This window comes from Ylistrum balloti, unplaced genomic scaffold, assembly GCF_031769215.1.
Source record: "Ylistrum balloti isolate Yb309-2 unplaced genomic scaffold, AGI_CSIRO_Ybal_v1 Utg369938, whole genome shotgun sequence".
Taxonomy (NCBI): domain Eukaryota; kingdom Metazoa; phylum Mollusca; class Bivalvia; order Pectinida; family Pectinidae; genus Ylistrum; species Ylistrum balloti.
This window is the reverse complement of record NW_026782047.1, coordinates 566,450-589,368: the sequence shown is the minus strand read 5'-3', so window position 1 is coordinate 589,368 and position 22,919 is coordinate 566,450. Positions and strand designations below refer to the sequence as shown.

At 33.8% G+C, this 22,919-nt stretch overlaps 1 protein-coding gene across 1 annotated transcript; it reads right to left on the bottom strand.

Moving 5' to 3' along the window:
• Window positions 1–10,308: 10,308 nt before the first annotated feature.
• On the bottom strand, window positions 10,309–19,073 carry LOC132547240 (protein LSM12-like). Its single transcript, XM_060211006.1, has 5 exons — window positions 18,926–19,073; window positions 17,462–17,595; window positions 16,531–16,640; window positions 14,729–14,855; window positions 10,309–14,479 (listed from the first exon to the last, which is right to left on the bottom strand). Exons 1-5 carry the CDS (start codon window positions 19,056–19,058, stop codon window positions 14,390–14,392), a joined length of 594 nt encoding a protein of 197 aa, XP_060066989.1. The 5' UTR covers window positions 19,059–19,073; the 3' UTR covers window positions 10,309–14,389.
• Window positions 19,074–22,919: the final 3,846 nt, after the last annotated feature.

Below are 22,919 nucleotides of genomic sequence, written 5' to 3'. Positions count from 1 at the left end.
GTCAAATTTGGGTGGTCGGGTGGTGCAGTGGTAACGCACTCGCCTTTCACCTAGCCATCCGGGGTTCGATTCCCGGAATAGATGTGAAAAGGTATGGGGTCACCTGCCCGACCTCGTGGGTTTTCCCGGGTACTTCGGTTTCCTCCCACACTAAGACACCTCGCGTGCTTCCATCCGAACCAACAAGAGTGATTTATATAAGTTGGAAAAACTTGCTTCACAATTGTTGTAAAAAAAAATGTAAAATTCATCAACTTGTTTTATCATAAGGAAGGGACTAAAATGTGAAATAGTTCTATTTATCTTCACACTTACTTTCCAGACATTCTCATCAATAGTTTTGTCGGAAGGTTTCATTTTAATAAATTCCAGGCTTTCATTGCTTTAGGTACAGTCAAGCATTCGAAATTTTGATAATCTTTATTTCTTTATTATTTCTTAATCATCTGTAGTAAAATACACATAACAACACGAACCGACAATACGCAAGACTTTATATCAAACAGACCCCCTCTCCCAATCCTCGTCCATGAACAGGTTGGGCGAATTTAAAATAGGGACAGAATATTGTCACACTTACATAACTCATTTATATAATCCTCGATGGGCGAAATGAATTTGAGGCGAATTCGTGAATAATGGTTCCGGGCAAAAATAACATGGGCGACAATATCCAGATATAGAGTATGTGTAATTTTATTTTAAAAGACAACTGTTGTTATAATGGTCATTGTACAGCCATAATTGTGATTCTCTGGTTTGTGTAGTGTTTACAGGAAGGACTTTATAGCACAAATCTTTTATCATTACGAGTACCTCCAGTGACGTATGCATAGGGAAAAAATTATACATTTGTATATAACTTTAGTGAATAAATTAATTTCATTATATTTCTCCGATGTGTTATCGATGCTTTTCCGAACAAGGAGTTGCTAAGCGTGACACGATCCCCGCGCCCAGCTATTGGTATGGTCATCCAAAATGACATGTATAAATGTCTACCATTTAGTAACTTTTTTGATGTAAATTATCTGCGTTTTTCATTGTCAATGATTAATTTGTGTATAAAACAGCTGAACGGTTAAAAAATTATTGTTTTTGTATTTCTGACACTGTTTCCATGGTAATAGATTACATATCAAATGACGGAATCTCACCATTAGTAAAAGGCATAAGTTTGGCACTAGACGGATACGTTGTTTCGTGAAGTTCCGATGATTGATTTTCCCAAGTGTAGTTCGAAAAAGCTTATAAACAATCAATTTTGCATGAAAATACAAATCCTTGCAATAGCAATATACACAACTAGGGAACAACTACATAAGAAATAGTTGATATGCTATCAAATTCTAGGTCTACAAAACATGCAGACAGTATATGAGATCTCTCCAAAACGCTTGCAAGTGTTCGCTGTAAACGTCCCTCAGAATAACGGGGCCTATCTAATAACATTCGAGAGGTGGTAGTGTGTGTGCGTGTGTGTGTGTGTGTGTGTGTGTGTGTGTGTGTGTGTGTGTGTGTGTGTGTGTGTGTGTGTGTGTGTGTGTGTGTGTGTGTGTGTGTGTGTGTGTGTGTGTGTGTGAGTGTGTGTGTGGTGTGTGTGTGTGTGTGGTGTGTGAGGGTGTGTGTGTGAGTGTGTGAGGGTGTGTGTGTGAGTGTGAGGGTGTGTGTGTGTGTGTGAGGGTGTGTGTGTGTGTGTGTGTGTGTGTGTGTGTGTGTGTGTGTGTGAGTGTGTGTGTGTGTGTGTGTGTGTGTGTGTGTGTGTGTGTGTGTGTGTGTGTGTGTGTGTGAGGGTGAGGGTGTGTGTGTGTGTGTGTGTGTGTGTGTGAGGGTGTGTGTGTGTTGGGGAGGGGGAAGGCGATATGAGGATACTGATAAATACTTGTAACGTTAACATACGAAGAATATTGTACAATTTACGATATTTGAAGCTTGGTTTACCCTCACAAGGTCAAGAAATATTTGAAAATTAAATCTGAGGGCAAGAAAATATCAATATATGTAATGTTTAAATTCTGCCGTATGTAGTATGTGGGGCGACAGTTCTGTCGCTTTGCGTGTTGTCCTACGTAATGTCAGGTGAAAATTCGAGGTTTGTGGTCAATGCTCCCTACACGTGGCTGTTGTATTGTCTACATCGTGATGATTGTGTCCATATCATCATCATTGTGTATACATAGTCAACATTGTGTCTTTGGGCTAGCATTGTTCTGGATCGCATGCAACGGATCCTATGTATATTGATCAGTGAAGTAGCTAAAATGACCCTGAGGTCATGAGGTCATAACCCAAGTAAACAAACAAAAACAAGAAATCAACACGTGAGAGAAAATCTGGTATTGACACTAAATGTGTCAACTGTTATGATATTGTGTCTGCTTACAGCAATATCACGTGCAAAATCAATAGATAAGTTTGGTGTATGACCGAGGCATCCCTGCCAACAAATACAAGAAAATGTGTTCAATCAAGCGTGTTCATTGCTGTAATTAACCTCGGTAATTAGCATGATCATGCCAATAGACTTAGCATCAATTTCACTCTTACTTGTACAAAAGAAGTCCTTAATCGGCATGCCGTTCGGTTTTTAAGTTGTCACTGTATTGGGAATAATGTTTATTGCCTTACGAATATAGGTTTTAAGTAAAATACAATTAATATATAGAGAGAACTCCTTTAAAACAGAACAACAGGACACAAAGGAACATATATCTCATTGTATTCTGCCTCTTTGAAAAACACAATTCTAGCGAAAAAGGATATATTTTCTTCAGTCTATGTGACAAAAGTAAAAAGTAAAAGTACTTCTAAAAAGAATTTTTGATTTTACTGAAACAAAGACTATGTCCTTATTTTGTCATCATTATATTCTCAATCTCTTCAATCTCTGACGGTCTAGATTTTATCATTACTATAGGCAAGTTTTTTGTTATGGGCTATGATTACGTTTAAATAATATATTTTTAAAAAACAAAACTCATTCGTATTCGTAATTGTTGAAGGCTTTAAAAACAAAATGTTAAGGATAACAAAAAACAACCAAAACAAAACAAAAAACAAAACAAAAAGCAGTTGAAGAGATTGTCAATTAATACATTTTCAACTTGGTATTGAAATTGTAAAGAATTTAGTCCTGAGGTCTATTAACAAGGTGAATTTGAACATCGATGAGACTCTGCCAGATCTTAACAGAGGATTTGATAGTCTGGCGATGCAACTCCTTATCCCTGCCATTACTTTGTGTCTGGCCTTTTTGTCCTCAGGCTATCCACTGGTAAGTTTTATTTGATATATGTAATGTCTCCTTATTTGGAAATTAACAGCAACATAAGAAGCTAGAATGTTTTTATGTCATTACATACAATTGACGTATAGTAACATTTCGTTTTGATAACGGGTGCGCGATAAGAATCCAGTTTTTTAAAATAGAAAAACTTACATTTTTACTTACCAGTCACAACGAAATCAGACCATAACGGTACTGTATCATATTTGCTTCATTCATGTCGAGTTCTTGAATCCGTGATAAACTAGACTCGGTGTACCATAATTATTTGGAATATATATATATCTTTGAATACTGCATATCTATCCATGTTTACAAATATATAGAGGACAGATTCTGTGACAATTGTAATATCACCACCGACTCAGTATAAGTAGTAAACAAGACTTAATTCTGTTACTTGCCTATTTCACTCGAGATACTGATGTAATTGTGTGTTAATCAAGACACCAAATGTAATACTGTACAGAGATTTGATTTCGCTCAGTCTAACTGAAGTGTGAAACAAGAGGTCACAATTCGTTACATTTATATGTTACATGACAAGGGTACAAAGGTGTAGCTAATTGTAAGCTTACAGACGGGATACGCTGATAGGCTGTTCTCGCCTAATCAAGGGGAGATAATCCAAGCCGATACAACCAGATAATTATATCGCCTTCAAGATCCCCTCAAGAGCAAGCAAAAAACAACACAATCTTCTGAGCCTGTTTACAATACATATGTCAGTAACCCTATGAACTTTGCCATATTAGGGTGAATAGTATAATAATTAGGTATGAACTTTCTCCTATTATTTTGTATTGCTGGTTTTTCACTCAAAAATGAATAATTATATTCATCACCTACGCCATTGTTACAAAGGGGACATAACCTGTCCTCTATTCTAATACCTGTCCACCTACCAGTTTCTACTGGCAAGGGCATGTTGGAAGTTCTCAATTCCTATTTTAGGACTCATTTTCAACAAATAGGTTTCACAACCGAAATTCATTTTGTATAAGGCAAACACATTTCCCCTTGAAGCATTATTTATATGACTATACTACTTTTGAATGAATTGATCATATAAATTCTGTTTCAGAGTAACTTTTAGCTCTGGTAAACCAGGTAGATACTCTCTTTGTAAGGTCCATACATAAGTTAAGCCTGATTCATTAGGTATATTCTGTACAAAAGAAAATATAAATATAACAACATTATTTTCACGTAGTCTGAACATCAAGTTATACAATGTACTGGACAGTTTTTCATTACATGTTATCAATTTAGGCCAAAATAAAATTGTTCTGAGTTTTATATCACATAACACAGGGAAACGCTCTGTTTCTCCATACACCATAAAGGAGGCAGTGCTTTTCCTTACATTCAGCAAACGTTTACAGAACTGAAGATGTACTCTTTCTATTATATTTACATTTTCAAAAGCCCCATATCTCACATGAGTGAAGCAATATTGGCAACACTAAAGTATCAAACATCTTAAATTGTAGGTCTACTGGTAATGATATGTTTCTTAACTTACGATAAACAGCATATAAAGCTTTTTGAGCTTGATCACATAATCTATGTTTGGCATTTACAAATGTTCCGTTATAATTAAACAATACGCCAAGATAAGAAAAAGAGTCTGTAATTTCTAGCTCTTTGCCATAAAGACTAAATGTAACATTTCCCTTATGTTTCCGTTTGGAACATATAGTAATCTTTGTTTTATCGGTATTGACTGTTAACTTCCATTGATTACAAGATCTTTCAAAACTGTTCAAGGCAAATTGTAGTCCTTCAGGAGATTCTGCAAGGATGACAGTGTCATCAGCTTATAGAATAATACATACTTTTAGATAAATACTAATGTGCTCAAGGCTAAGACTATCAAGATGGTGAAGCCAATTTACATTGTTTTCATAAAGAAATAATTCAAGATCATTTAAGTACAGAGAAAATAAAAATGGTGACAAATTTTCGCCCTGTTTTAAACCGACACTAGAAACAAACATGTCGGACAACTCATTTCTATTTTTAACACTTGATTTCGTATTTTGTTAAAGATTATGAACTACTTTATATATCTTACCAGTTATATTATTCTTTCAAACTTTTGACCAAAGACCAGTTCTCCAAACCGAATCGAATGCCTTTTTGAAATCAAAGGCAAAGTACATTTTTTTACCAGTTGAAAGATACAGACTACTTGATACATGTAGTACAAACACATTATCCGAAGTGGAATAACCCTTCCTAAAACCTGCTTGAGCATCTGTAATGAGTTTAATTTCATCTGCCAATAGGTTCAGCCTATTATTTAATATGGATGTGAAAACCTTACCAAGGCAAGATACCAGGGTAATCGCTCGATAATTGTCCAAGTTCTTGGGATCGCCTTTATTTATATATATTGGTTTTATAATTCCTGTGATCCAAGCATCTGGTATGATACTTGTATCTAATACAATATTAAATAACTTTACATAAAATGGTATAAAGACATCTGCTGTGTTTTAATGTATTCATTCACTATTCCATCTATACCACATGCTTTATTATTGGGCAGTTTATGAATAATGTTTTCAATTTCACTGACACTTATATTACCATTAAGTATGTCGCCATAGATATCATTGTTAAACTCAGGGATAACAAAGTCTTCACCTTCTCTTGCATCATCATAATTAAGTAGTTTAAAATAGTTGTACAATTTATTAATTTCAAAATCAACATTAGAATTGCTCTTACCATCTAGACGGTTATTTATATTCCAAAATCCTTTGCTATTATATTTAGACAATCTTCTTAACTGCGATTCAGTATTCTCTTGGATAATATACTGCAATATACTGGTATACTAGTAACAACTCTGTTATATCAATTATCAATTCTAGGATAGAAAACGGAAGGACCTCGGAGTCTACAGTACATCTATCCCTTGGGTAAGTATAATAAGATAAAATATAGGATAATTACTTGTAATATCTTAACAAAATCCTATTATCAGTTTAAAAATACAAATATATTAAAATCGTACTTTATTCTGGGGTCACTCCGCGACATTCCATCAAAATGAAATAGTTGAACAAACGTTTGTGAGGTCACAATTAGAATAACTTTGTGGCATCAAAATATTCATATTAACATATGACGTCAGAAGTGAAAAGGGTCTGAAATCAAACGTCAGTTTTCAGACACTTGATGAGTATGGGAGAACACTTTAATATGCATCTGTAAAACAACTTCGATATGTGGAAAAAATAGATAAATAAAAGAAAATGAAAATGGATATGTGAAACTCGACAGTTTTATTATTTTTGCTCACTAAACTGAAAGATTTCAAGAGTGGTTTTGAACTTTACAATTTTTTTCCTATGATGGAAACACTTACAAATTCATAAATTGATTTATAAACTCATGATAAATTTCGCAATAGTCAGTTGTAAATATTTCCAACGAGAATGAAAAAACACCTGTCGTTATCACCATTTATTATAACAAGATCCACATGAATGTGGGGAACTTCATTGTTGGATGTTATATACAAACCACTTTTTCCTGAAAAAGGTATGATTTGATAAACTAATATTGAAAAAAAACCCACCAAGATCATGAAATACACTTTGTGTTGTTGGAGTAAAGAAATTACCACATTAAAAAAATATTATAGCGACAAATGATTGCTTCATTTCAGTTACATATGTTTCCCCTTTACAATACCATAGTTGAGAAATACGTTGTTTACCTATATTTTATATACATAAATATTGAGAAATGTTTCTATATTTAGGATGCGGAATGGGAAATCTACTACCCGTATACCAGTGCTTCATCCTGGGTAGGTACATGTACATTGTCTTATATCAACATTGTCATGTATGAATCAACACATTAAAATATCCCGAGGAAAAAAAAGGGGAATTCTGGTTGAATTAAAACAGATACGACACTGAAAACATCACAGCTCTACTTTTAACACAGTATCTTAAGTATTTCGACAAGACATACAAATTTCATGGGTTTTTTTTATTTTTATTTCTATAATTTTAGGATGAAGGATGGGAGACATATGAAGGTTACACCACCACACCAGCTTGGGTATGTCGAATTTATCCTTACATGATTAGAGAAAAGGTTTATAATTAATTCTCCCCACGCCGAGAAAAGTCACATCCCGACAGAATCAGGATACTCTAATTTCAGAAAGGTTGAAAGAATGACGTCATCTCATCATTAATTCATATCTATCGATGATGATGTCAACAGATAACGTGAACATCTTGTACCAGATGGTTTTACACTCCAAACAACTGCACGAATCTAACTGGATCGCAGAAAACAATACTGTAATATCTTAAATATTCGTGGGTGATAATTTTTCGTTGATTTCATGGCTGCTCTTTATCTTCGATTCCATAAGTCCACCAACTATCATAATTAGTCTTAATTTCACCCACGAAGTCAAATGTTAACTACCTATTTTTCTAAGCCACGAAAATCAAGCCCCACATAGATATATAATCATACAGTAACTTACTTACTTGATTGATCAAGATTAATAGCATCATATTTGCTATTATTTTCTTTTTCTCATGTCCACATTTTGCCACCGTTTCACCGATTTTGGGTATTAATCCCAATTTGGACAAAATCTAAACAGTAACGTTTGAGAAAACAATTGTACGTTTACATGCACGGAGCGTTAGTGGTTTTATTCACGATAAGTGAATGATGATACGTGTATTTCAGTTTCAGTTTGGAAAACGTAGTGTTCCTGACGATGTGGACAATATTCCTGAGGTAAGTAAATAAGTAGCAAATAAGATAATACTGAACTGGAAACAAACAGTTGTATGATGAAATTGAATTCCCTTCTTTGACTCTATCTATTTTTTGATTTGTATTGAAAGATGCAGTTCGCTGGTGTGTTTATCGTATAATCGCTGAAGTTAAAGAAGTGTATAAGCCACGGAAACAAAATGTCATCAGGAATGCGGTCAATGATGATGATCTTATAGGGACATGTCAGTCAAGAGACGATTTTGATAGGAAGGATTATGTGTCATTTTATTAGAAAATATTACAATATTCTAGTACCTCCTATGTATATTTATAACGTTTGAACTCACAAATTGATGGATAAACATTTGTTTCAGTCTAAAATACAACACGAAGACAGGCGTGGTGGGCGTAGGCGTGGCAACAAAAAACGAACACTTCATTTCCCAAAGGTAGACATCGCAACGTTTCCATAGATACAATTTCACATTGATACACTCAAGAATTTAGTAAAGTTTTATATTTTGTAACGTCTTGTCAACATCGCTGCCTCTCTATATATACTAGATGAGTACATGTGATGAGTGCATGTCATTGTTGGAAGCTGAAGCATCATAGAAAATGTGCAGAACTGAAAACAAATTTATAGTGCTGTCACACTGAAATATATTTTCGAAGGCCCCCCCCCACCAACAGGACACCCCGCCCGGTCACTTTACACTCAGATTTGGCGAACCAGTCATCCCCAAATGCATATTCTAAAATGTACCACTATTTAGAGGACATGCAGGTAACCACTGGCTAATAACTCTGTGTTACAATAACATTGTCAATTCATTATCTGCTTCCGCCATTACTAGCACAGGACATTTGCTCAACAAACGGTTTGAGTTCCTGTTCTGTGGTAATCAGTTCCAAGAATTTGAAGAATCATGACAAAAGTAGGAACAGAATAATTGCAGTAAGATTAAAAAAAAACTTTCCTCAATTTTGCTGTGATTGGAACTTTACACATTTCTAGGTCGTTGATAAGCACTCGTGCTGTTCAGCCTAATTGAATTCCCATCACTCCCCTAACCCCCTCCCTAAAAAAAACAAAAAAATCATGATAAATTTGTAGTAATGTGGCTAAACTATCATTAAAGCAGAGTGGGGGCATATACAATGTACATGTTTTTTCACAAAAGTAAATTAGTAATTTTACTATTTAATTTCATTTCTCTTTAACTTACAGAAAGATATTTAAGAGCGGATTAAAAACAGATTGAAGATGTGATGGGGACAGCGACAGTTGACCGTATAATGAAAGTACCACCCTGCCACTGACACATTATAATTATACCGAGCAGATGTGTATAATAACACGACCAACGTCCTTTAAAATGTTGATGAATCAATCTGACATTAAAATGGAAATAAATATTAATGAAGCATATCATTTTCTATCACATGTAACATTGTATTTATCATGGAGGCTAGTAAGGATAAGTTCTTCTCCCGCCAACCCCGCCCTCCCTCGCACAACTATATTTTCGCTTATCCATCACAAAAAAAATACTTTCTTCATTGCTAATTAATTACTTGCTTATGCACATACATGCTCTATAAATGGTGTTATAATGTGACAAACCCAAATATTGAAAACAATGTTCCTAAACAGTCATCATCCATGGTTTTATGGCGAGTGGCATCATCTGAGAGATTCATCTCGTGAATCACCATGGTATCTTAAGGCAGAGTTTCCTTTCAAAAGACAACAACTGTTTCACAGAACATCATGCAGAAGGCAGGATTGAAGACAGAGTTTCTTGACAAAGGACTCAACCAAACCAGCACAAAAAGGTCGGTGATCTGAGCTTCAAGAGAAACAAACCATCCAGAGAAGGGGTTGAAACATATCTTCACCTCTACAGAGAGAGCTAAAGAAGTCCAAAAGTAACAAGATGTGTTTATGAAACACTATGCACCTCACTGATTTCCTGGTCACTCTTGATCCACAAATTCAAATGTCCACAGACTGTTTATAATAAGTATAAGTAGATTTGTTTGACTTTATTTATCCATGCAGTCAAGTGTCCACAAAGAAGTGATTTTTAGGGGAAACCATGAAATATCTATCGGACAGACGGACAGACAGATGGACAGACAGATGATGCACCATGTTTAAAACTTACTTGTCATCCTCTGGCCAAGTAAGAATCCATAGTTCCTGCCAAAAGAATTCCAATTAATTAAAAAACAAGAAATACTTATTTTCTTTTTTGAAAATCTTTGTTTTATTTTTTTCAATCATCTTTCCTGTTTACTGGTAAATAAACATCCTTCGTCGCCTTCTTTTGTTTACTGTCTTTTGAATCAGTAAACATTTACAATGTATGTATGGAAAAAAAATGAAAATAAATAAAAGAAAACTGCTTATGATATCAGTGAGAAAATATTGTTTTGTTTATGTTTGCATGGTAAACTTGTAAAGAGAAATATTTTAGTTAACAGATATATTTCGTTAGAACATTAAATTGATCTTCAAGAAAATAATTCCTGAATCAAAGAAAGAAAATACCATACATTTGAATATTTTCTCTTTGTCTATTTTTTTACTGGACATGTAGATGGTAAAAATCTATTTTTAATTCCAGTTGTATTTCCAACTAAATCAAAAATTATGTCATTTTTGCAGTCTTCAAATAATAAAAATAAAATGTTCTGTCCGGTTATGGACTTGAATTCAATGGGATAGTTGTATTGATATCATACCTGTAGTAAGTGGTGCCTGAAGGTGACGAGACATAAAAATACTTTGTACCAGTATCTACAGAAATGCCTACGTATGCATTGTACTTGGTTCAATCAGTGTAAAAATGTCAGCTTACATTTTACATCATCATTCCTTTTCCACTGAGCTCGTGCAAGTACTTTATGATGATTATGAATTTTTCAACGGCATCTGCACTTTAGAAAAAATTGCTGAATATTTCTTTTTGAGGAACTTTTCAGTAAATAATAAGTAGCAGAAAAAATCGATAATTGGAAATTGCTTTAACTTACTAAGGAGCTGCATGAAATAAATTCATGCCTACCGAATAGAATTTAATTGATAAATTGATTAAATAGAAATCTTTGATATCTTGAAAATCTTGCAATCAAATTCCACAAAGACAGAAAAAAAGATAGACAAAAGACTTATATCATCATCATGCTACAAATCTTCACAATTTGTGCATATCCTATATTTTATATTCAACATTAAAATTTAATCTGAAATTTCATAATCATAATTTTACCTGACAAACAAATTCTATTTGTAATTCTTTTGATCAAATTATATTTGAAGTAAGATTTGAATCCAAAATAATTTAAGGACTTACATTGTGTGGACTTATCCAAATTTTAATTATGAATTGAGTCTTTCTTTTGGTAATGCTGAGTTATCTGCCCTTTAAGGCAGATATTGAACATAATTTCCTCCTGAAAATTAACGGCTTAAGAATCAACACCTGCTTAAATGAGCAGATAATTCTGCAGTATGAAGCAATGGAATGGGATTCAAAAACAATTTTGAAATCTGGCCTAAAAAAGTCCTAAAATGGTGTCCTAAATTTGCCAAAAAAAGTCCTAAAAATTACTGTGCATTTTTCATAACACGACCTAAAAACTATTTTAAAGATAATGCTTCTTTTTCCTAAAACTTATTTCAAGTACATTCATAAAATTGTTAGTAAACAAATGGAACACATCACAACCATACCAAACATTCTTTTGATTCCCTACCAACTGAAACTGTGAGTAATACATTTAACAATTACATGTAGCTTGACCAGGAATCTGATTCTTAGAACTAAGAATTGCTTTTCTTTAAGGCTATTTCAACACAGAAATCTTATCAAGATCTTGATATATCTCTGAAGCCACAATCTTGTATGTGCTTCCTGCCTTGATGTAACTACAAACAACTTACACAAGATTCTGCAGTGGCTGTTAGAATTATATTTATCTCAATAACTTGCCAATGAAGTTCTCAATAACAAGATAGTTAGGTAGAAATCATTCCAGGCCGTCTGTAGTATAAAGGTCAAAAAGCAGCTGTTACATTAGAAAGGGGCAGCACAGCAGCCAAGGAAGCAAATAAAAACACAGTAAACACTACACTTTACAGAGGCCAAAACATATTTAAGACCTAGATGTAAAAAAAAATGTACATAATGTAATTAATTGTCCTACTCTGTCTTCAGTTACATTATAACTCTACAAAGTGAAATGTCTAGTTCCAATGGTAATTCAATTTCATATATCAGTAATTTAGAAATTTAATTATTCAATATTACAAATATAAGTGTCCGCATGAGAATTTGAACAGTTGACAAAAGGATATTTGACCTCAAATCTGTTTCTTAAAAGCACTTAAGGGTTAAAAAAAATACCAGGGAAAAAGCATTATTTATTAAAGCTTAAGGAAAACATTGCCAAAATAAAAACATCATAAAGGATTCATGATTTTTTGAAGATAAGAAGATAGACCTGATTTGTCATGGCAAATTGTTTTCCTGTCACTCTCATGGTATATTATGATAATGTAACTGAAGTCATAAGTCTCAAACCATCACTTCCAAAACAACAGATTTCATTCAGGCTAATTCATCTTAGTTACTGTTACAATGCACAAAACATAGTGCTATTTAGTTACGATCAACGCTATAGCACCTGTATTTGTTACATTGAATTGGAAAAGTTTTACTTGAATACATAAAAAAAAAACAAAAACCCCAAAAATATCTTTCCAATGAAAAATTCTGTTACTTGCCAGCATATCATAACCATATTGAAAAGAAGATTAAAATGGTTATAGATACAAATGTGTTTAGTGTTACATAATGCAACATGCCAGTTGTGGAAAGAAATTGAAAACCTTTCTTTTCCACTGTTTTTAAATTTCAATTACATGCATGTAATTGCTGTCATGATTGAAGCTTTATGACTGTGGCATAATATCAGAAAGATGAACAAACCATCGATAAGCAAGATTTGTATCAGCAAATTTCACACATAAGTGTTGTATGTGTTCAAATTGTTATTTTTTTTTTTTTAATATTTCAACTCTCTATGAATGTTAAATAAAAAAATACAAAAGTAATTTACTGAATTGGAAACAATGACTGGCTATCAGACTGATTAGCCATAGCTTTATCATAGTCAGAATGCCAAAATGTATTTCTCTGTACCTGACAGGACCTTTTCATGAAGCATGATTTATGAACTCAAAGAAACAAAAATTTGAGAGAAAGAAAGGGTGAAAAATAGATGCAGAAATAAGTTAAGTAAAAGCAAATATAGAAAAATATAAAAAAAAAAAATCATCTACAACAATTTTACTTGAATAAATAACACCCCCCAGAAAAATATGTCTCTGTATGTATGCAATTGTACCTCGTGGTAAAAGATTATAATTTTGTTCTGCTGATGTTAGAGAATATCATTTCCATGATGTTTATTTTCTATCATAAAGAAGAGAGATATGTGTCCAATATTCAAAACACAAACCAAGAACTTACAAAGTGTTTCTTTGTCAGTCTGTACACAAGACAATCACACTTTAACTATACAATGCAATGTTCGTGAATTTCTTGTACATAAGACTGACAAATTTCATGAGCTTCTCAGAATAAATATCCAGTCTGTCTGATATCTTCAATATGTTGCACATAGTGGTGTCAGAATTACTATAGTATTATCCACGTAAGGGAGGTAATTTTGTCAACTTGAAGAATTTGGAAATTAAATCAGTTTGTTTTGTATTTATACACATTCGACTCAATTGTGTGCGAGAAATAGAATCTATAACATGTGTTCTAGATCAATGTATCTCCAGTCTTATTTCATCATTCAGTTATAATTTGTTCTTGACTTTGCTTGGCGTTTTATTTCAGAATATTGGGAATAAATCAGAACATAGTGAAACGAATTGACTTTGAACAGAAAAAATTAGCAGATTCTATCATTCTTCTATAACGGACATCATGAATGGGCCTCACAACATAAAGTTGTGCATGACATATTAATGGGGAGACCTTGATTGTATGTTGGGCTAATTAAAAAATGAAACCATATTTAGTTCTATGATTTTCTGAAGTTTTAGTAAATCTTAAATAACTATTTGTTTCATTGTAAACGTCTAGGAAAAAAAAAAAAAAATCTCCAAAGTAGATACACATTAAACTAATTCAGACAAAATGGTTGGAAATGTTTTTTGAAAGAAATATCCTCCTTGCTATCTGTATATTACTGTGTATGAGATTACGCTGTGTTGAGGTGTTGAATGCTCCTTTTCGTGGCCAGGACTCTTCACGAAGACACAGGTGAGGCAGACGATGGGGACATTGACTTGCGCGATTCTGTTTTTTGTCCCTCTTCTGTTGTATAGTGTTTACGAACCTAAAACAAAGTCATCCATATTAAGTGTTGGTGACCACTTGATTTATTTTGTCATCCACATCTCCCTACATTTCTTTTCAAACTTCAATCTTTTATTTTAAAGCACTGTAGAATCTAAATAAAACAGAAACCTCAACGAAAATGAACATTTCATCTTTCAAAGTGCAAAAATTGTGTTAGGATAAAAATTAAATAACAATAACTACAGAACTCTGTGTAGAACTTTGAATTCAGGGCATGCATACTTACTATTTTTTTCACGTGACTTAACAACTGTCCATCTTTGCCTCGGCAGTCATCCACACTGTAGGGTGGCCGTATTGACACCTCATCCATCACTATGATATTCTTGCCCTCCCATCTTGAATCATTAAGTCTGTAAACATAATGATATTGATCAACTTGTAGAAACCTACACATGGCAGTTCTAAATCTCCCTACTAGATTGAAAAGATACACATCAATTCTCTACTCCCTATGACCATCACTGTACAAAATACTGTAATACATTTGTATATCAGAAGATTAAACTGAATCTTGGAAAATCTAACCAGTAATAGATTCCAGGAAAATGTGATTTTACCTTAAATAGTAAAGACTGTTCCAGAATCAATTTAGGGGTAATGCTTGCAGGCATGTATTAAAAGTGATGGAAATCAGTTCAAGTTTCATAACTGCTCAATGAAAATTTTTAACAGATCAACTTTCCATTATAATTGGTTTTACGCCATTATGCCAAGCATAACAAATGGAGTTTTCTCTTTCTTGCTTTGAAAATAATGTACTTGTTTTCGAAATCATTGTTTATTTGAAGTTTTGAATCTGTAACTGCAATACACTAGTTCATGTATTAAATACCAGACAGAAGGCTGCTAGTTGTAGTTACCTCTAAATCAACAATTCTACATAAAGAATTACATGTGTCCTTGAATTTCTCAGATTTCCAAGTTATCCCTAAACTCTAATGATTTAATGCCTTTGCAAATTTGTCATCAACTAAAAAGATTTCATCTCTTTAATCAATTTCAGATTATTTTTCATCACTACAATTAATTGAATTCTATTCCATCATCCCTTAATTTTTTCCTGATCTCCAGTTCCCTACCAATAACATATGTTAGTTATCATAACAGATGCCTACTAGCCACAGCTTTACATATATTAGTGTGTTATTTTCTCCTCACCCTACACATAATTCTGCAATAGAAACGTTAAAGCTGACAATGCAAGTTAAGAAAATCAAATGTTAAAAAAAAAAAATCATTTTTTAGAATTCTACTTAGACCTTCCCCTATGATAACAATTTCTTTCAATCATTGAATCTAAGTTATTGGCTGACATCTTAGTTCAAGCCTTGCTTGGAAGCATGTACAGACATCCCAGGGTATAATAGGTTTGCAACCTGTCAAACGGATTATCGTTTTTATAGATGCTGTATATAAGAACGTCTATTTTTTTGCTTCCATTTTTTTCTTCTTTCAAGTAAATAAAGGATCTAGAAATGGAAGACTTATCTCTGACAAAAATATACAGTATTAATCAAACAATAGAAATAAACATTCATTTACAATATAATAGACACTCAAAAAATGTAGAAATGATAAATGACAGGTTGTATGCCTTTTATACCCTGTGATGCCTGCTTGTTGCCAAGCTGGACATAGACTAAAATGTTGACCACTTCCTTAGACACCATGACCATAAGATATCATTAGGTGAATCTCTGAAGAATTTTCGGGACAAACCTTTTTTTCTTATCTCCAATGGAAAGCTTTTTAACTTGCTTTTTCAACTTTAGCAGTAATTATAATGTCACCAGCTGGTTGAGACAGAGGTAATATTATATACTATTAAATGTTTTAACCCTTGAAACATTAGGGTCTTTACTACATACATATGCACCTGCACTAACCACTGTTTATCCATGTAAAAATTTCTGGTGATTTGTAATGCTCACACTGTTTTTAATATACATGTAATTTCATACACGTAAACCAAAGACAAAAAAATTATGTAAACAGAAGAGATTTCCTGCGTCACACCTGACTTACGTTTTCACAATGGAATTGAACACCTTCTGTCCATCAGCACTAACTCCTATGCCAACATAGTTCACTTTCTGCTTCTTTGCATCCAAGTTCTCTCTCAATCGGGATGTAATCTGTAAGAAACAATAATAAGTGTAATATTTCTATCTGTTCAGTCTACAACAATGAACCTCTTTACGAAATAAGAAGATTATGGGTTCTCAAAAGTTGGTATAAACTAATACAGTGAAAGTGTTAGTCCAGGTCCCAGTAACCTGAAGTGATCTGAAGTTTAAAACCGTCTTCACTTTTTCATGGAAGAAATGTCATGTGATTGGTGAAGCAAAAACTTAGGTTAAAGTTTGTTTCATGGTCCCTGGGCAATGATTCAAATGTTTCAAGTCTTGATAATCATGGAGATGTAACACAAGAAAAGTGTTGTATAGTCATCTGATCTTTAATACATAACCTGCATATGCACATCACTTTTTTTTTGTTGCCTACCTGGTAAATCATTGGACTACTACATGTTATTGCAGTTCCTGTTTTACAGTGATCTGGCACACTTTTGTAATATCATGTTATTAGTGTACTCTACAACCAATATTGATATATATCGTGATACTGCAATATCATTGTTCATTATATTGAAGTTTGTACAATTGTGTATGACCAAATATCTAACTCTGATTAAATTTTGCCAATTTGTAAAGTAGTCATCCAATTTCTATATATTTTATTCATGTAATCTTTATGTATGTCATATGTTTACCCTATCCCTCTTTTGAATTCTGATGAAAAAGCTTGTTGTCCAAGATTTTTCCATTACTCAATGTAGTCCAAAAAATTCCCTTTTTCTACATTGGGTACCATTCTTCATATTCTGGATTAAACCATACATGGTGCTGTGATACCTCTGTTAATCATACTGGGTCGTAGTATGCTATGTACAAACCTTCTGTAAGTTAAGACTGGTCAATGCTGGGGCTGGCTCATCCGACTCCTGAATGACTTTAATGTCACTCACATATGCCAGGTTCACCATGCGGATGTCATGACGATTGTGTTTTCCACTTGCTGCAGAAGATTCTTGACATGGTTCAGGAAACATTATTCAATTCAATAAACTTAGGAAAGGTTACCTTTCAAAATAGGACAAAGTGATATTAGATACTGAAGACAAAAAGATACCTAGTATGTGCATGGTGTTATCAATACAGTTCACATGCAGTCTGTATACATGTACTCATATCTGAGTGTGTGACGACATTACCATCAGATTAATAGTCCAATGTCCACATCCTGTGATAGAGTTCTTGAGTTTATAATCATTTCTCCTTGAAGAGTCAGCACCATTTTTGAGGTGAGGTTTTCTTGTATAAATGGTGACTACTTCATTAAATGTCATATGCAAGCCCACTGCATGCTATTAAGAGCAATTGGAGTAGTGTCTTGCTCAAGGATATAGCATTAAAAACATGAATCTTGCACATGATGACCAGTTTGTCATTCTACCTCTCTGAATGTCGCATGGGAGGCCTCTACATGCAATCCAGAGCAATTGGGATAAAGTGTTTTCCTTCTGGACATAGCATTAAATTGGCAGAATATTGTGTGCACATGATAGTCTGTTTTCTCACTTTCCTGGGACACAACTATCTTAATGAACAGCATGTGGGATGTCTGCTGCATGCAATTGTGATCAAGGACACAATGTAAACTAAAATCGGTCAGCAAGAGGGTCCATTATCTTTATTTCCTGAGAATTTGTAAACAAATCACTCAAACTTACCTGTACAAACACCATTATATCCTACAAAGACAATACTAACATCAGCAGTAAAGAGTCAGACCAGTTCATTACCAAAAAATAAATTCATGTTAGTCTCAATTATATGTTACTGTTTTATGGAACGATTCAGTGTAAATATGAACTTTATTCAGTAACTGATACCAGTATTTTATGTAGGGTCGAAACGTGCAAAACAACTTTGGGCGAAACATCTGATAATCCTGGATACATTTGTGTGTTCATTACAATATCTTCGGCAGTATGAAAGACATTTTAGTTTGAGATATATTACACTGCTTACATATATCTTTGCACAAAAGATAATATACATACAACTCGCTAATTTTGTGGTATAATTATAATAACTCTGCAGTAAGCACGCCCCTCTGTTCGAGTAGAATTTGACATACGATTAATCAATTTCCGATTATTCTAATGAAAAGCTTGCCTTACCAAACAGGCATTCCTATTCAATATCTATAATATTTTTAAGAAACCCAACGACAAATGGCCACAACTATTGTGATACGCTTTGATAGCCATTTGTTTTGCATCCCGGTTCGATCCGACGTGTGTTGTCATTCGACGACATCAAAAATAACGAGCTATACACGGTGCAAAGGATACTGATTGCAAGCATTTTTGTTCCTTCATCAAAAGCAAGTACTTCTCCTTGTATTTTCTGGTTATAGCATGTTGTACAGCTTACGATACTTCCTATACTGAAGTATTCGCCGTCCTGTGCCATCTCGATCTTCATTTTTCGCTGGACAGCCTTTTTTCAACATCTGTGCCGCACCTTCAAGTATCGTCGCTTCTGATTGGCTGATATGCACATAGTATACCGTGATAAACCACAAATTGTTTTCATTATTGACGATATTTGTTAGTTTCTGACTTATTGAACTCTTGTAGCTCTGTAATTCATATGATTTATAAAAAATTAGGAAATTAATTAACCTGACATTTTGTTTCGAAATATTTCTTAACTTGTAAGAAGATTTATGTTGTAGTTTTCGTTGTGATTAACCTGAATGATCAGTCATTACTATCAGGGTAACTGAGAATAATGCACGCCCTTTGTTTCACACAGTCATGGTCACATGTTTGTCCATTGTGGACAGGTTCAGTCTTTTTTTCCGTGTGTAGTTAAGGCTAACTCAATCAATTTAGATTCGAATTTCAATTTCAACATAATTTTTTAACCAAATTTATTTTATTATTTTTTTTAAGAAGTTTGGATGTTTGATATTTTATAATAATAATTATTATGTAACGTTAATTAAAGAAATGAGACAATTCAGATAAGCTTGTAAAAACAATAAACCGGTTTTATATGTTTTTGGAATATCCGTTATTTCTTTAAGTCCACTTTACACGTACGTTATGTATCTAAGTCCGTTATATCTATCAATGGTCAGTTATGATAAACACAAGCAGACAGTATCACTCCCCCATTCATAGTCTCGACATACGCCATATATCATAAAGTACACTTTAAATTTCTCATTTATCTGTGTGTGTTGAACGCGTACGTTTGTACAGGTTTTATACTGTTTAAGGATCTGTACCTGGGTTTGTTGACAAACCACTCGAATCATATAGTTTTATTATTATTCTTATTATTATGCTTGTTTACATATTATGGAGACTTAGATCTAGACACGGATTTAAATAGATCTGCCAGATCCGGGATTTAAAGGTAAGTAATTGGTCACACACTTCTCGCTTGTTACGGTGATCATACGATTGGTTTTAATGACACAAACCTAATTAAAAATTACTTTTATGTAACTCTACAATTTTGTATTTAGAATATACCGTATAGCGGAAATAATTCAATTATTTCATCGGTTAGTGATATCAGTTCATTGGTAGGCTATAAATAAACACCTATGAAATCGAAAACTAATTCGGACAAATATCGAGAATACCAAAATACATGTAACTATGTTAAATGTGTTTCCCGAAATCTTTTGGTAGGAGTCGTACTTAGTGTTCGATATACAGCACATTTTGTAATGGAATATTTATAGCACATTTGGCTACAGGAATTCCGTCTCGGACATGCCGAGATGCTATGGACCACAGGGATTGTAACTTAATGGAAAGTAAACCTGCTTTAGTTCCATTATGATTTTACAATGGTTAATCTAAATCCCCGTGTTGATTTTTATGATGTTATGTTTGCTGGCGATCCCCTAGTCACTAGTACCCCGCGATCGATATCAAACATAGCAATCACCGTGTCAACCATGATCGGTTTTGGCGATTTGTAAAATGCACACACATGTCTAAAAATATATAACGAAATCACTAAAAACAAAGGCGAGATAAAATATTTCAATCAAGTATGGGTGCATTTCTTTTCGGAATGTGATAGCTCTGCGTGGCTTCAGTAGATACTGATCAACGTTCTAATTGCTTATAAACAGGTTTGGGGGAGAGTACAAAGGGAACATCTTGTTTGTCTGTCCACCTGTCCAGAACCTTACAAGCACATCTTCTCCTACACTGTCCGATAAAATTTCATTGAAACTCGTCGCTCGGAAGTATAGAGAAGACTTAGATATTGTAAAATCAAAGAGCATTACATATTGTGATATTCAGCAAGGTTAATATGTCACAATATACACATGTAACACTTGAATATCTGACACTGGGTATAAATCATTCCCGTATCAATAGGTGCTAGTTCAGAAGTCAGTGTAATAAATAAAAAAAATTGTTACACAGATATGCTTATGTTGATAAGCTCATAAACTTCATATCTTCGTTCTTTTAAAAAACGAAATTTATTATTTTTTTCTTCAATTTTTCAAAAGCAAATATGTAAAAATACGACAATATGGCAAAGAAAACGAACAATCATTTAAAATCTGATGTGACCTATTTACAGGTACAACGTAGTTTAGTATTTAGTTTAACTGCCAAACAACATATTGCACCGAACGAATCGTCACGAAAGAATGAACACACATACACATTTTCCGAATTAAAACTCAGGACAAGTGTCGAGTGTTTAAGGCTAAACCAGGAAGTAAAAGTTTGGCGTTTGGGATTACCTATGTAACAGGAAGGATACCTCTGGCGATAGGGATGCTTTGACAATGAGGGAGGAGAGTTCACATGTCTGGAGAGAAAAGTTGATACCAATGTACGGAATTTTGTTTGTACTAATTTCATCAGCAGGTAAGTTAACTATGATTTCAATTTATTTATCCGTTGGAAGAGTTTCGGAGATAGAAAACCTGTAACTTACCACCGAACGATTACGAAATAGTGCGAAATCCCTGTGGCCACACCAAAAATATGTTATATTACTTGGCAAGGGGAGTAATGAGGTCGGGTTCGGATAGAATTAGGATAGAAAAGCTATATACAGATTTTGTCATATATTTGGAACAGTGCACACAGACCTCGAATGAAGAAAACTTTAACCGAAGCTTGTATCGTGATATACAAATAAATGGTGATGAAATAATAAATAAACAGTCGAACCTCGTTATCTCGAACTCGTATAACTCGTAAATGATAAATGAATTAGTTTGTCTGAAAATACGATATATAGCGACATGCTTAGGAATTATTACCCCTGCTTAAGGTCTTTAAACTAGGTACCGAACAGTAATTTCATCTAAGGCTCTAACGAAATGAAAAGTACAAATATTTTTTATAAATTGGAAAAGTTATGGTGTCAACTGCTTGGCTAGGTAGGGTTTGCCCCGGTATTCAGGTCTCATTCCTCAGTAAGACCTTCGCGTATTTCCCTGCAGATCAACAAGAGTGATTCAAGTAAGCGATTAATTTGTTTCGCAGATGTCGTGTGTAAGAGAGGTCGTTATTTATTTATTAAGTTTTTGAACCCGGAACGTCTGGTTTACTTGTCCAACCGGTTGAATTAAAAAAAAATTCTCTGTAGCCGAGCGATATATTGTGACTAGTACTAGTATTTTGCCAGAGTTGCTGGCAGATACTCAACCGGGAAGTTGATCGAATGATTATGTTTAGAATTTTTGCATATATAGGATCTCATGCATGTAACATTTATACGGTAATATCCGTAACGCCAAGTCAGAACATGAGCTTATTGTAATAAAAAAAAAATCACTTCTAAAGTGTTGTGTATTAGTCCTATTTGGTACGCTTAAAAAAATCCCACAATACTTCATGTTCAATCTAAATCTTGTCATTGTTGTTGCTTTCGGAGATTTCAGGGTAATTTTCATTTGGGATTATTTGACGAAAGCTATTATATAACGTGGTTAGTGCTTATTGTCAAATGTCAGGAGGTAGTTTTGATTTCACCAATGAGATTGGTGATGTCCCACCGAAAATGTTACTGGGAGCAGTTAATTAATGGCGAATATCTAATGATATTTGATAATTGAATAACGACGCCCGATAGATATCCAGGTTTGAGTCAGTGGAGAGACGGAATATTCGTAGGTATTGAATTATAAAACTCCACGAATCCCCACAAATAAAGAAAGATAAAAAATATTGTATGTTTGACAGAAGATGTTAGTATACCATGTTTGTGACATACGTATACTGTGTCATTGATAATTGTGAACTACACAATCCCCCTCCACAGAACCATTGTTACACACTCCTATGT

Coding starts and splice junctions, on each gene's coding strand:
- LOC132547240 (XM_060211006.1), bottom strand. CDS start 19,058: ATGAAGATCGAGATGGCACAGGACGGCGAATACTTCAGTATAGGAAGT. Junction 17,596..18,925: donor AACAAAAATGCTTGCAATCA/GTATCCTTTGCA, acceptor AACCATGTCAAG/AATCTTCTGCAGCAAGTGGA. Junction 14,480..14,728: donor TAAGTCACGTGAAAAAAATA/GTAAGTATGCAT, acceptor ACTTTGTTTTAG/GTTCGTAAACACTATACAAC.